General features: G+C 43.5%; 1 protein-coding gene across 1 annotated transcript; it reads left to right on the top strand.

The window, feature by feature from the left end:
- Window positions 1–3957: 3957 nt before the first annotated feature.
- Window positions 3958–10301, top strand: LOC136586466 (zinc finger protein 660-like). Its single transcript, XM_066584558.1, has 3 exons — window positions 3958–4069; window positions 7874–7934; window positions 8173–10301. Exon 3 carries the CDS (start codon window positions 8220–8222, stop codon window positions 9372–9374), a length of 1155 nt encoding a protein of 384 aa, XP_066440655.1. The 5' UTR covers window positions 3958–4069; window positions 7874–7934; window positions 8173–8219; the 3' UTR covers window positions 9375–10301.
- Window positions 10302–12669: the final 2368 nt, after the last annotated feature.

The following is a 12669-nucleotide window of genomic DNA, read 5'->3' as shown; positions in this document are numbered from 1 at the left end:
TTACAAAATGGGGTCATTTGTGGGGGTTCTCTGTTGTTTTAGCTGCTCAAAGGCTCTACAAGTGGGCAATGAGGCCTAAATCACCTTCAAGCAAAATGTCTCTTCTGAAAGCCACTGGCTGCCCCTTTCATTTTGGGCCCCCTTCTGCATACAGACATAAGATTAGGGCCACAATGGGTATGTTCCTGAACACAGAACAAACACAGGTATCCCTTTTGGGGTGTAAATTCTCATTTTCATGTGCACTATAGAAAGAAAAACTGCCTTTAAAATGACATATTTGCAAAAATCTGAAATTTTATTTTTTTTCCTCTAAATTGCATTAACTACTGAAAAAAAAATTCCAGGGTCAAAATACTCCTCACCCCCTTAGTGAATACATTAAGGGGTGTAGTTTTTAAAATGGGGTCATTTGTGGGAGTATCTATCATTTTGACACCTATGAGCCTTTGCAATCTTGGCTTGGTGCAGGAAAACAAAGTGTTCCTCAAAATGTTGATATAATCAATGTTAAATTTGTACGTCTCCTAAATGGTTAAAAAGAAAAACTAAAGTTTTTCCAATGTGCGTCCAGAATAAAGTAAACAGATGCAAATATATGTCTTATCAAAAATGTGTGCAGTATGTTTGCACATATTTAATATACTACAATTGAAAATGTGAAAAGATGAAATTTTTTTAACATTTTTCCCAATTTTGACGCTTTTAATAAATATACACAAATTCTATCAGGCTATTTTAACCACCTAAATGAAGTACAACATGTGGCGAAAAAACAATGTCAGAATCACTTGGAAATGCAAAACCTTTACAGAGTTATCCTATGCCAATATATATTGAGGTTGGTTTGTGCTGTATTTATGTTATGAGCTTGGTTCTGGTATAGTATTTATGAGTTTGGTTCTTATGCTGCATTTTTATTAGGAGCTTGGTTCTGGTACTGTATTTTTTTACTGAGCTGTTCTGGTGTGGACATGCTTATATCTAGAACCAGAACCAAATTCATAACATAAAGACTGTGGAGGGGCGGTTGGTGATGGGGGCCTGCTTTCCTCCTCCTACACTGGCGGCTGTCCCCTGGCCTGCGCCCCGCAGATCCCACACCAGTGGCTCCCATGTGGCGTGATAAATGGGTGTTGTTGTGGAATATGTTTACCATTCCTATTCATTTGTTTGTGATGCCAGTGCTTTACAGCACGGAATGAAGATGCTGAATTAATCACCCCAAGCCAGGGTTTAGTAAAATAAACGTAATTAATTATTCTTTTTCTTTTCTCTTTTGTGTTGGAGATTATAGCAGAAATTATATCAGTGTACAGTACAGTCAATATATATATATATATATATATATATAGAGAGAGAGAGAGAGAGAGAGAGAGAGAGAGAGAGAGAGAGAGAGAGAGAGAGAGAGAGAGAGAGGTTGGTTTGTGCTGTATTTATGTTATGAGCTTGGTTATGGTACTGTATTTATGAGTGTGGTTCTTATGCTGCATTTTATTAGGAGCTTGGTTCTGGTACTGTATTTTTTCACTGAGCTGTTCTGGTGTTGGCATTCTTATATCTTGCAACGTCGTGCACAAGTAGGGTGCAGACACACTGCCTAACAGTGTAATTTTATTGTTTTTTCCTTATGATGAGCGGCGCAGGCAAAAAAATCTATATAATTAACCTTTGTAATATTTTACTAAGAGAGAAGTATCACATGCTGTAGTCTTTGAATTGTTTACTTTGTGGGGGGTGGCACATTATATAACCTCTGGCATTAGAACAATAAAACAGAAGAGCTTGTAAACATCGCTTGAGTGTTTCTCATTGTTTTCTTCTCCAGTGCATCAAATAAAATTAGGCATATCTGATTGATGTCTGCGATACCCACTGAGTATCAATTAAATGAAGTGACCACTTCAACAATTATAACAGATGACTGCTTTATTATTATTACACATGGCCTGCCACTGTGTCATGCGACCAATACGGTCGCACAGGGCTCCGGCCACCAGCTTATGAGGAGGACACCAAGCAGATGCCAACTGGGAGCAATTGTCCTCCTTACATCTGCCTGGCTAGATGATCTTCCTCAGTGCGACAGTATCTTGTGACGCTACATGAATCATCCTCCTCCTGGCTCTGTCTCTTCCCCTGTTGTTCTGCTGTTAGTCCATCAGCGTTTCTGCATGATAATTGCTTACCTTTCCTACTGTATTTATGTTATGAGCTTGGTTCTGGTATTGTATCTACATACTGGTTCATTCTGTATTTATGTTATGAGCTTGGTTCTGATGCTATATATATGTACTGAGCTTGTTTTTTGTGCCGTATATATGTACTGAGCTTGGCTCTGGTGCTGTATTTATGTACTGAGCTTGGTTTTGGTGCAGTATTAATGCACTGAGCTTAGTTCTGGTGTTATATTTATGTATTGAGCTTGGCTCTGGTGCCGTATTTATGTACTGAGCTTGGTTTCTGGTGCTGTATTTATGTACTGAGCTTGGTTCTGGTGCCGTATTTATGTACTGAGCTTGGTTCTGGTACAGTATCTATGTACTGAGCTTGGTTCTGGTGCCTTGTTTATGAATTGAGCTTGGTTTCTGATGTAGTATTTATGTACTGAGCTTGGTTCTGGTGCAGTATTTATGTACTGAGCTTGGTTCCGGTGCCGTATTTATGTACTGAGCTTGGTTCTGGTGCAGTATTTATGTACTAAGCTTGGTTCTGGTGCCGTGTTTATGAACTGAGCTTAGTTTCTGGTGCCGTATTTATGTACTGAGCTTGTTTCTTGTGCAGTATTTATGCACTGAGCTTAGTTTTGGTGCAGTAGTTATGTACTGGGCTTGTTTATGCTGCTGTATTCATGTACTAAACTTGGTTCTGGTGCCGTATTTATGTACTGAGCTTGGTTCTGGTGCCCTATTTATGTACTGAGCTTGGTTCTGGTGCAGTATTTATGTACTGAGCTTGGTTCTGGTGCCGTGTTTATGAACTGAGCTTAGTTTCTGGTGCCTTATTTATGTACTGAGCTTGTTTCTTGTGCAGTATTTATGCACTGAGCTTAGTTTTGGTGCAGTAGTTATGTACTGGGCTTGTTCATGCTGCTGTATTTATGTACTAAGCTTGGTTCTAGTGCCGTATTTATGTACTGAGCTTGGTTCTGGTGCCCTATTTATGTACTGAGCTTGGTTCTGGTGCTGTATTTATGTACTAAGCTTGGTTCTGGTGATATATATATATATATATATATATATATATACCAAGGTTGGTTTGTGCTATAATTATGTTACGAGCTTGGTACTGGTATAATATTTATGGGTGTAGTTCTTATATTGATTACATTGATATTATGAGCTTAACTCTGCTGCTATATTTATGTACTGAGCTTGGTTCTGGTGCCCTATTTATGTACTGAGCTTGGTTTGTGCTGTATTTAAGTTAGGAGCTTAGTTCTGGTATAGTATTTATGAGTGTGGTTCTTATGCTTCATTGATGAGCTTGGTTCTGGTGATATATATATCTATATATATACCAAGGTTGGTTTGTGCTGTATTTATCTTATGAGCTTGGTACTGGTATAATATTTATGAGTGTGGTTCTTATATTGATTACATTGATATTATGAGCTTGGTTCTGGTGCTGTATTTATTTACTGAGCTGTTCTGGTGTGGGAATGCTGCATTGTGTATAAGTAGGAGCTTGTCTGTCTACCCATAATATATATCATCCTTTCTTGTGAGGAGGGGGGAGGGCAAATCAAATCTGCCCAGGGAGCCATCTAAGCTGAAGCCATTACTGTTATTGCACTATTATGTCACATCATGCAGTTTTTTTGGCACTATCAGGCCATTATTATCGTGAGGGCGTGGTATTATCGCGATTCCAGCCACATCCCTCCTGTGTGAGGCCCGGGGCCGCCGCCTCAGTCTCCTCACACACATAGCTGCGGTGGGCGGGGATTGGTGTGACGTCACATCGCAATTTACGTCCCCGTCGTCACATCCGGGACCTTTCTCTCGCCGCCGCTCTCTTTCGCGCTTCATCTGCACCGCTCCTGTGTGCCGAGGACGCCGCTCGTCGGGTGGGTGACCGGAGAGGGGCCGCTTGTCCACACACGGCTTTGTTCCACGACCTCTAGCGCCGCAGTACCGGGAGTCGGGGCGGTATATCACTCTGTACAGGGCGCTCCGAGCCCGGGCACTGCGTCCGCCCGCACAAAGAGCGGGAAGCAAGGCCACGACGGGCGGTGGATGGCGGTAGTGAGGAGAAAGAGGTCGGCTGTGGGGGATTATTCTTGGGAGGACGGAGTGTTGGGAGGGAACCGCTGCAGCTGGAGGCCGGAGGGGAATGTGGCGGCTGCAGGAGGGAGGCGGGAACTGCAGCTGCGTGTGATAGGTCGCCATAGCCGGCGATACTCGGCCCTCATACATGTGCGTCCTGTCTGCAGGGGCGAGGAGCCGAGTAACCCCCCTCCCAGAAGTAGTGCACGGCTGGGCCTCGCCCCATTGTTAGTAGAGCGCCCCTGGGTGGTAATGCAGAGAACTGTGCAGTTGAACAAGTAGGGGATCCTGGGAGTTTCCATGTCTGAAGCCTGCAGAATAGGGAGTGCAGCTCTGGAGCTTAAAGGGGTTCTGACATGAATAATGTTTTTATGCTTTAGCAGCCATTGTTCCCTGGTCTGCCTAATGGACACAGGGAACCCACGATTAATGGCTGTTAAAGCATAAAAACATGATACCTTGTCTCCTGTTGTTGTTGACATCGGGGGGGGGGGGGGGGGGGTCATCTCCCGGCAGGCGCTGCTCCTCTTATTCTGTCTGCACAAGCCGCGCCGCTCCGGGATCACGCGCATGCGCAGTGGAGAGGTGCCCTCTGACAGGAGTCAGGACGGGCCACCTCTCCACTGCGCACGCGCAGAATCTCAGACTTCAGCCAGGACGGACGGGCCACCCACAGCAAGCACTGCTTGTGACGTGCATGCTGTGGGCGGCCCGTCCGTTCACCTCGGAAGTGACTGACTGACGGAGCAGAGCAGGAGCGGTCATTTGGACCGCTCCTGCTCTGCTTCTACAAGCCACAGAAAAAGATGCCGGCTGGAGGGGACATGCCTGGCCAGGCAAGGTGAGTACAATTTTTTTTTTTGTCAGAACCCCTTTAATACAGGATGTAGCTTAGGATCTGTTATGTATACAGCGACTGCATCAGCAGAATAGGGAGTGCAGCTCTGGAGTATAATGCAGGATGTAACTCAGGATCAGTACAGGATAAGTAATGTATGTACACAGTGACTCCACCAGCAGAATAGTGAGTGCAGCTCTGGAGTATAATGCAGGATGTAACTCAGGATCAGTACAGGATAAGTACTGTATGTACACAGTGACTCCACCAGCAGAATAGTGAGTGCAGCTCTGGAGTATAATACCGGATGTAAGTTGGGATCTGTGATGTGTACATAGTGAGTGCAGCTCTGGAGGACAATGCAGGGTCAGTACTGTAGGTACACAGCGACCCTGCTGGTTACAGTCATGCAAACTTCAATACTTAACCCCTTTCTGATTGGTCTATTTTGCACCTTAAAGACTACTTAGTTTTTCTAACTTTTTTTCATTGTTATCCTGAAAGCGCCAACACTTTTTTTTTTTTTTAATGGACAGCCATATGAGGCTTGCTTTTTTGTGTTGTAATATTATTTTTTATGGCGTTTCGGAGTACATGGAACGTACTGTAAAACTTCTTACAAACTTTAGGGAGGAATTCGATAAAGCGATTCCATCACTTGCTGCTTGGCTCTCATTTATAAGGCGTTCAGCACGCAGAATAAATACTGTGGTGACGCTGTTCTATTGGTCGGCGCAAATCTACCTTTTTTTAAAATCTATTTTGTGTTGTGATTTTTGTACACTAATTCCCCCCCCCCCCCTTAAAGAGTTTTATGTCACTGCGATTCAAAAATGCGCCCCTGTGCGTGAGGCCTAAGTCTGCCCAAGTCTTATAGCTTCTTGTTGCTCTTTTCAAAGGCCTGCACCGTTCTTTAAGGTTTGTTTGTTTTTTTTCTTTTGTGGGACGAGTTGTACATTTTTTAAGGTTCGCTCACACGGGCCTCTGTGGCCTACAAATCACACAAGCCACGTGTGTAACCTGCAGTGGACAGCAGATATGCATCTAACGTGTATTGGCTACATATGTTAAATCCCTGTAGTCTATATTGGTGACTTAAGTGCCATAATGGGACATGCTGTTTTTTTGGCAACACCCCCCTCCCCCAATGGCTGAAAAAAAACACAGGTATGAGTCGCCCCATAGAAATAAATGGGCTTTTAGGGCTCCCTAGGCCCGTATGTCTGAGCCCTAATGGTACCCTTTGGTGATCCATGTGACTTCTTGATCACTTTCTCTTCCATGTTATGTAAGGCGAGATGCGCCAAATTAGCTGTGTTCGCCGTGTTTTTGTAGGAAGGAAATGAAAAGAAAATGGACTTTAATGGGGTTTCAAAGAAACTGAAAGGCTTCAGTTTTCTGCTGCTCTGTTAGGCCTCTCTTTTTGGGGGGGGGGGGGGGGGGGATGGGAAGATGGCGCAGTCTGCAGCGTTTTTTTTCCATTTAAAAAAAAAAAGTAACCTGACAGAAGCAAACGCTTTCTGCATATTTGAAACCCCATTGAAATCAATCGGAAAGAAAACTGATCCGTGTCTACCCTGTCTGATATTAATTTTTTGCCCCAAGCGAGGCACTAGGTCTTCTTTTTGGGGATGTCTTATTATACTTGCCTAGCAGGCTTGGTCCAGGTCCCTCACGCTGCTGTCTGGAGGGCTGACGCGCTTCTTGCAGTCCTCGTCCGCCCACAGAGAATCACTCCAGGAAGTAATGGCTCTGATTGGTTCTCAAGAACTGCTCAGCCAATCAATGCAGTGCTTGATGAACCAATGCAATGGCTGTGATTGGTTCATCAAGCGCTGCATTGATTGTCCATTTTCATAAATCCTGCCTCCATAACACAATGGATGTGATTGGTTCTTCGACCGCTGCTCAGCCAATCAATGCAGAGCTCGATGAACCAATCACAGCCGTGGCATTGGTTCATTGAGCGTTGCAGTGCTCAAGAACCAATCAGAGCCATTGCATTCTGGAGGTGGGATTTATGAATCCTGTAACCAGAAAGTGATCTTCTGTGGGTGGGCGAGGACTGTAAAAAGTGTGTATGAGCTCCAGGCAGCAGCAGGAGGACATGGACTGAGCCTGCTAGGTAATATGTTCCTTTTTTAAATGTAATGCAGCTAGGGCTTATTTTCAGGGTAGGGCTTATATTTCAAGTCTCCCAAAAATCAGAGTAGGGTTTATTTTTAGGCTAGGTCTTATTTTCGCAGAAACAGGCTAGGTGGGACCATTACCTACCAGACGTTTATTACATAACCTGTGGCTATATATATTGCTATTATCCTCACCCTCTGTAGGCATGTGTAGGTGCAGGTTTTATATTTTGCCACATAATATACTGATGATCTAAAATTGCTCTGTTTTTCATCTGCCAGATTGTGGGAATTTTTAGACAACCGGGTGCTGGATTAATAGAAACAGAGAAAATAGGTGGTAGGAAAAAGATCACATGGTCCCATCTAGTTTGCCCTTATATTATGATGGTGTTAGTTCTCTTGGTATAGCGGTGTGCTGATCTCGGCCTTTAATTCATTTATTGTTGCTTTTCCAACCGCATCTGCTGGAGGTTTGTTCCAAGCATCTAATGATATTTTCTGCCATCGCTTCTGATCTTCCCTCCCAATAGAAGTCTGCTATATGTGGATAAAACACGTTTTTGTACTGTTTTCACATGTAAGCTGGCCTTTCCCTTTTATGTGGTGATTCATATTGGCCTTCTTTCTTTTTACAGGTAGCCTCCGGCTCGCTGCTGTGGTTTCTGTTGACTGATACTGATTAACGTTGATTACCTGGTAAGTACATTATTATATCGCCCTGATTTGCTGGCTCAATGGAATCTGCTCCATTCCTGAAGAATAGTCTAGCTACAAATACAAGTTGAATGTAGCTTAATATCTAGTGAAAAGTGGGGGCTGTCCTTTAAATCTATTTATCGCACAGGTGGATCTTAAGAACAAATCCGCAAGTACTAACTACCAGCGAGAGCTCCCCCCCACTCCCGGGTTTACCACTTTCTTTTACTTTCTACAGACTATATAGAAACAGCCGGCTGGAAGCAAGTTGGAAATTCTGAGAAAATGGATGAAAGTCCAACCCATGTAGAAACTATTGATGTCTATATTGAACCTGACCCTGAAGAAGAGGAAGTGAGAAGGCCGGTGAAAAAGCCTCGTAGGGATGAGGACTTTGTTCCTCCTGAGGATGATCTGGATGAAGAAAGCCTTAATGAGGATGACGACGACAGTGACTATTCTCCACCTACCCATGGACGAAACCTGAGAAGACGTCGACAGTACTACTGTGCGGAATGTGAGAAGTGCTTCAAGCGTAGCGCCTCTCTGGAAGCCCACCGCAAGATGCACAAAGTCGAGAACAACAACGTGTGCGAAATCTGCAATGCCCGTTTTATCTCCAAGAGCGACCTGATGGTTCATCGGAGGGGGCACCAACCTAATAATAATCGTATTGATATTCCAATAACTAACAGAACACAAACAACAACAACTATCATAGCAACGCCGACAACTATCATAGCAACACCAACAACTATCATAACCCCAACTGAAAGCTCTAACTCGAGTGGCAGCAACAGCCCTCTCCTTCTCTTGGATGAAAAGCCACATCAGTGCAACTACTGCGAGAAAAGGTTCAGAGACAAGTCTATTCTGGAAGCCCATCAAAGAATCCACACTGGAAAACTTGCTTATCCCTGTCCCTTGTGTGATGAGAGCTTTTCCAAGCCGGCGCTGCTTGCGGCTCATAGCAACATTCATCGAGAAGGGAAACCCTACCATTGTGACCAGTGCGAGAAGAAATTCAACGACCAATCTCTTCTTGTTGCCCACAAGAGAACCCACACTGGGGAGAAGCCTCAAAAGTGCAACCACTGCAACAAATGGTTCCCCAACCGTAGCAGCCTGGAAGCTCATGGAGAGTGCCACCTGAAACCCAAGCCCTACAAGTGCCGACACTGCGAGAAGAGCTTCAACGACAAGTCCCTGCTCATCACTCATGAGGGAGTGCACACAGACACTAAGCCTTTCAAGTGCACCCAATGCAACGAGAGCTTCTTCCTGAAAACCCAGTTGGTAGCCCACCAGGCCACTCACGCCCCTGACAAACCTTTCCCATGCAGCCAATGTGAAAGGAGCTTCAACAAAGAGGAAACCTTGCTGGCGCACATCCGAGTGCACAATATGCAGAATGTGGAAAGGCCAAAGCCCTTTAATTAATTGCTTTTAAAACTTAGTTTTTAATTTTCAAGCCGACTTCCGGAACTTTTCCAGCAAGCTTTCCGAAGGTCTTCATTGGCAGTATCAAACATTTTCTCTTAACTGCGTGTCCGCCATATTATTCTAATGGAATGGACATTGTGAATATAGTTATCCATGTACAGCATATAGTCACAGTAGAGGACATCAGCAGGAAGATCTTATAAGACACTCAGGGGGTCTTGGAGATAGCTGCATGCCAATTGATGAACATACTGGACTTTTCCCTGATGTAGATAGTAGAACTCAAGTTACTGGATGGGGAAATGACTTCTCTGGAAACAAAATCAGAAGGCAAGGACCTAAAATGTGGGGAACGAAAGAAGCCGGACATCTGTCAACTGCTTAAGAGATAGTGGAGGGGGGAACGGTGTAGGTTCTCTGCGACCTACAGCATGGAGACATGTTGGATGAAAGGGTAGCATGAACTTGTGATACTGATCATTCATATTCTTATTTCTACACACCTGAATCTCATCTTTTCCCCCTCTTTTTGGCTTCACTGATCACTACCACCGTTGCCTTTTATTTTTTTTTCCTAGATTCTGCAGCAGTGCTGGATGCCTCACTGATCGGTTTGCCTGTATAAGAGTTGTACGCTATTAGCGGTTACATAATAAATCAGGGAGGAAGAGGTTTGTTTTGTTTTGTTTTGTTTTTTTAAGTTCAGAAAGGAGAAACAAAAATGTCATTTCAGTCCAAACAAGATGAGAAATGTTTGGGTTTTTCAAGTTCATTAAGCTTTTAATGGTATCTTTACTTGATCTGTATTCTGTATGACAATGTTCTGTAAAACATTTAAAGTGCATTTCCAGTGATCTGGCGACAATGCGAGATGTGTCACAGGTTCTACAATAAAGTTGCTCTAGATGTTTTTTTTATCATTAATCTCGTCTTACTTCTTTTCCCACTTCCAATGCACCAAACTCTGAAAAAAGGAGCTTTAGGCCTAATTCCCACGGGCGGATTTCCGTGTCGTTGCCCCGCAGCTATTAGGTTCTATTAGGTTCTACTGCGCATGCACGCCGGAGCGTCATGCGGGGCCTCGGATCCGGAGGTAAGTATGGGGTCTCTGGGAGGCACCGTGGCGGAATTCTGCTTGTGGAGCCCGTCACGGCCGTGGGCACTAGGCCTTAGTTCTCTGCAGACAGAAGCTCCTCCCATAGTATAACAACCATTTCCCATAATGCTTTGTTGCTATGTACTTTGCTGGAGGGTGCCATCTATACCGGTCTGTATTAATGTATGCATGTGTTTTGTTAGCATATTTTTTTAAATTGTTGGTTTGTTTTGTCCATTTAATTACACAGAATTACCATGACACCCTTTCTCCCTTAGGGTGCCTTCAGATGGACGTATGAACAATTGTGCACTCTTTGGCGCAATGCATTTGTGCTGTGCACAAGGCACTTTTGTGCGCATTTTACTGTGCTTTGGGTGTGCGGCACCCCACCACCACCGTGATGTAAAAATGTATTTTTAGCCTAATGAGGCCTAGATGTTTTTTTTTTAATGAATTGTGCAGCGTATTGTGCATTTCCCATAGACTTGTATTGGGACACTTGGTGCGCAAATGTGCAAAAAAATAGAGCTTTTTTTTTTTCTGTGCGCACAAGAAAAAAAAGACAATGAACCTATTGAAATCAATGGGTTCTGTTCTAGTGCAAATAGGTCTGTCCGAAGGAGCCCTTAGTCTGCCTGGCGTACTGATACAGGCATGTAAGGCTTTTGCATTCCTTTTTATGAAACTTTGGCATTCTTGGACATCTTTATAAAACTATACAGACAACAGTTTTCCTGGTCATTGCCAGCTAGAAGCATTAGTTTCTGGAGGTTTACTTGCGAAGCTGTCTGGTCAGTCTGCTAACAGTAAGTACAGCAGACAAAGCAGTAGCTTCTTGTGTCAACTTGAAGGAAGGTTGTAATTGCTTATTTTGTACCAATTCATGAGACTCCAGATTGTTGTGTCCCGGAACAGTTATCCATGATCTCAATGCAGGCGAGCCATTCAGGACCTCTAAATGTTGCTGTCAGCCTTCGATTGCGGTTGGTGGTTGTTACAGATGGTCATCTCCCTTCTTACAATCCCTGTGCACAAATGCAGTACATATACGACAGATATTGCCAACAAGTTATTGGCTGAGAATCGCCATAAAAACACACTTTTTGTGACGTGCTTAGTTGTTTGTTTTTTTTTTTTACATTTTCCACCTTTACCAACCTGGATAATTTTCACACATGCAAATAAAGTTACTGAACCTCTGTATCTTTCTGAAAGACAGCTGATGCAAAGTGATAAAAGTTCAACAGAGTTTATGTATACTATTTAGACTGATGTCTATATGCACATACCTTGATAAAAATGACCAGAACTGAAAAGACCAAAAAACTAGTTTAAAATGTAACTTGCCCTCACCTTTGAGCCCCATAAATGACATTATGGAGCTCAAAGGTGAGGGAATGGGGAGCTGTGTTTGATACTTATTGGGTGTTCTGTGCCAGCACTGTCCCAGCGAAGTTGGCGTGCGCACCTCCCATAGAGACGAATGGAAGATGTGCATGCATGCGAATGGAGCCGGGACACAGTAGTGGAACGTGATGCCTGTTGAGTAAGAAATACAGATTTCCAACTACCCCCCCCCTTCTCCCCCACCACCTTTGAGCCCCCTAACTTAGTTTATAGGTCTCAAAGGTGATGACAAGTTCCCTTCAAGTAGGAGGTATTTGGGAATTGCACACTTTGAAAAAGTGCATCTTTAAACCTCATATAGCCTGTCAAAATATATATATTTTTTTTCACACTAACATATTAAAAGAAAAATGTAACGAGTTTGTGCTCTGAAAAATGCTGAAACTGAGAACCTGCAATATTTGGCTGTCGTGCACAAATGCTACTAGGCTATCGGAATCTACATTTTTTGAGAGCGAGCGCACTGTTACTGAGTCCTGTAGCTAGCCTGTCTCCAAAGGCAGACTTTGACCGATGATGAGCTTAAAGGAACTCTACGGACTAAAATGTATACTTAAGCAGGCCTCTGGAAAACAAAATCTAATCTGCAAAAACTGTAGGAAGTGAGTGCGTGTACATACCCCATGTCTGTGTTCAAAAAAAAGCCAGCTGATTTTTGCATGCCGATTAGATTGGGAATTCTTGAGTTATACAATCTTCCATTGCTTTATATAAACCCTATAAATATTTATTGTTAATTAAATGGACATTAACTCTTCAAACAACTTTTGCTTACATGAGGGCCAG

This window comes from Eleutherodactylus coqui, chromosome 12, assembly GCF_035609145.1.
Source record: "Eleutherodactylus coqui strain aEleCoq1 chromosome 12, aEleCoq1.hap1, whole genome shotgun sequence".
NCBI lineage: Eukaryota > Metazoa > Chordata > Amphibia > Anura > Eleutherodactylidae > Eleutherodactylus > Eleutherodactylus coqui.
Note: the sequence above shows the minus strand (reverse complement) of the source record. Positions and strands in the feature narration are given on the sequence as shown.

Coding starts and splice junctions, on each gene's coding strand:
- LOC136586466 (XM_066584558.1), top strand. CDS start 8,220: ATGGATGAAAGTCCAACCCATGTAGAAACTATTGATGTCTATATTGAA.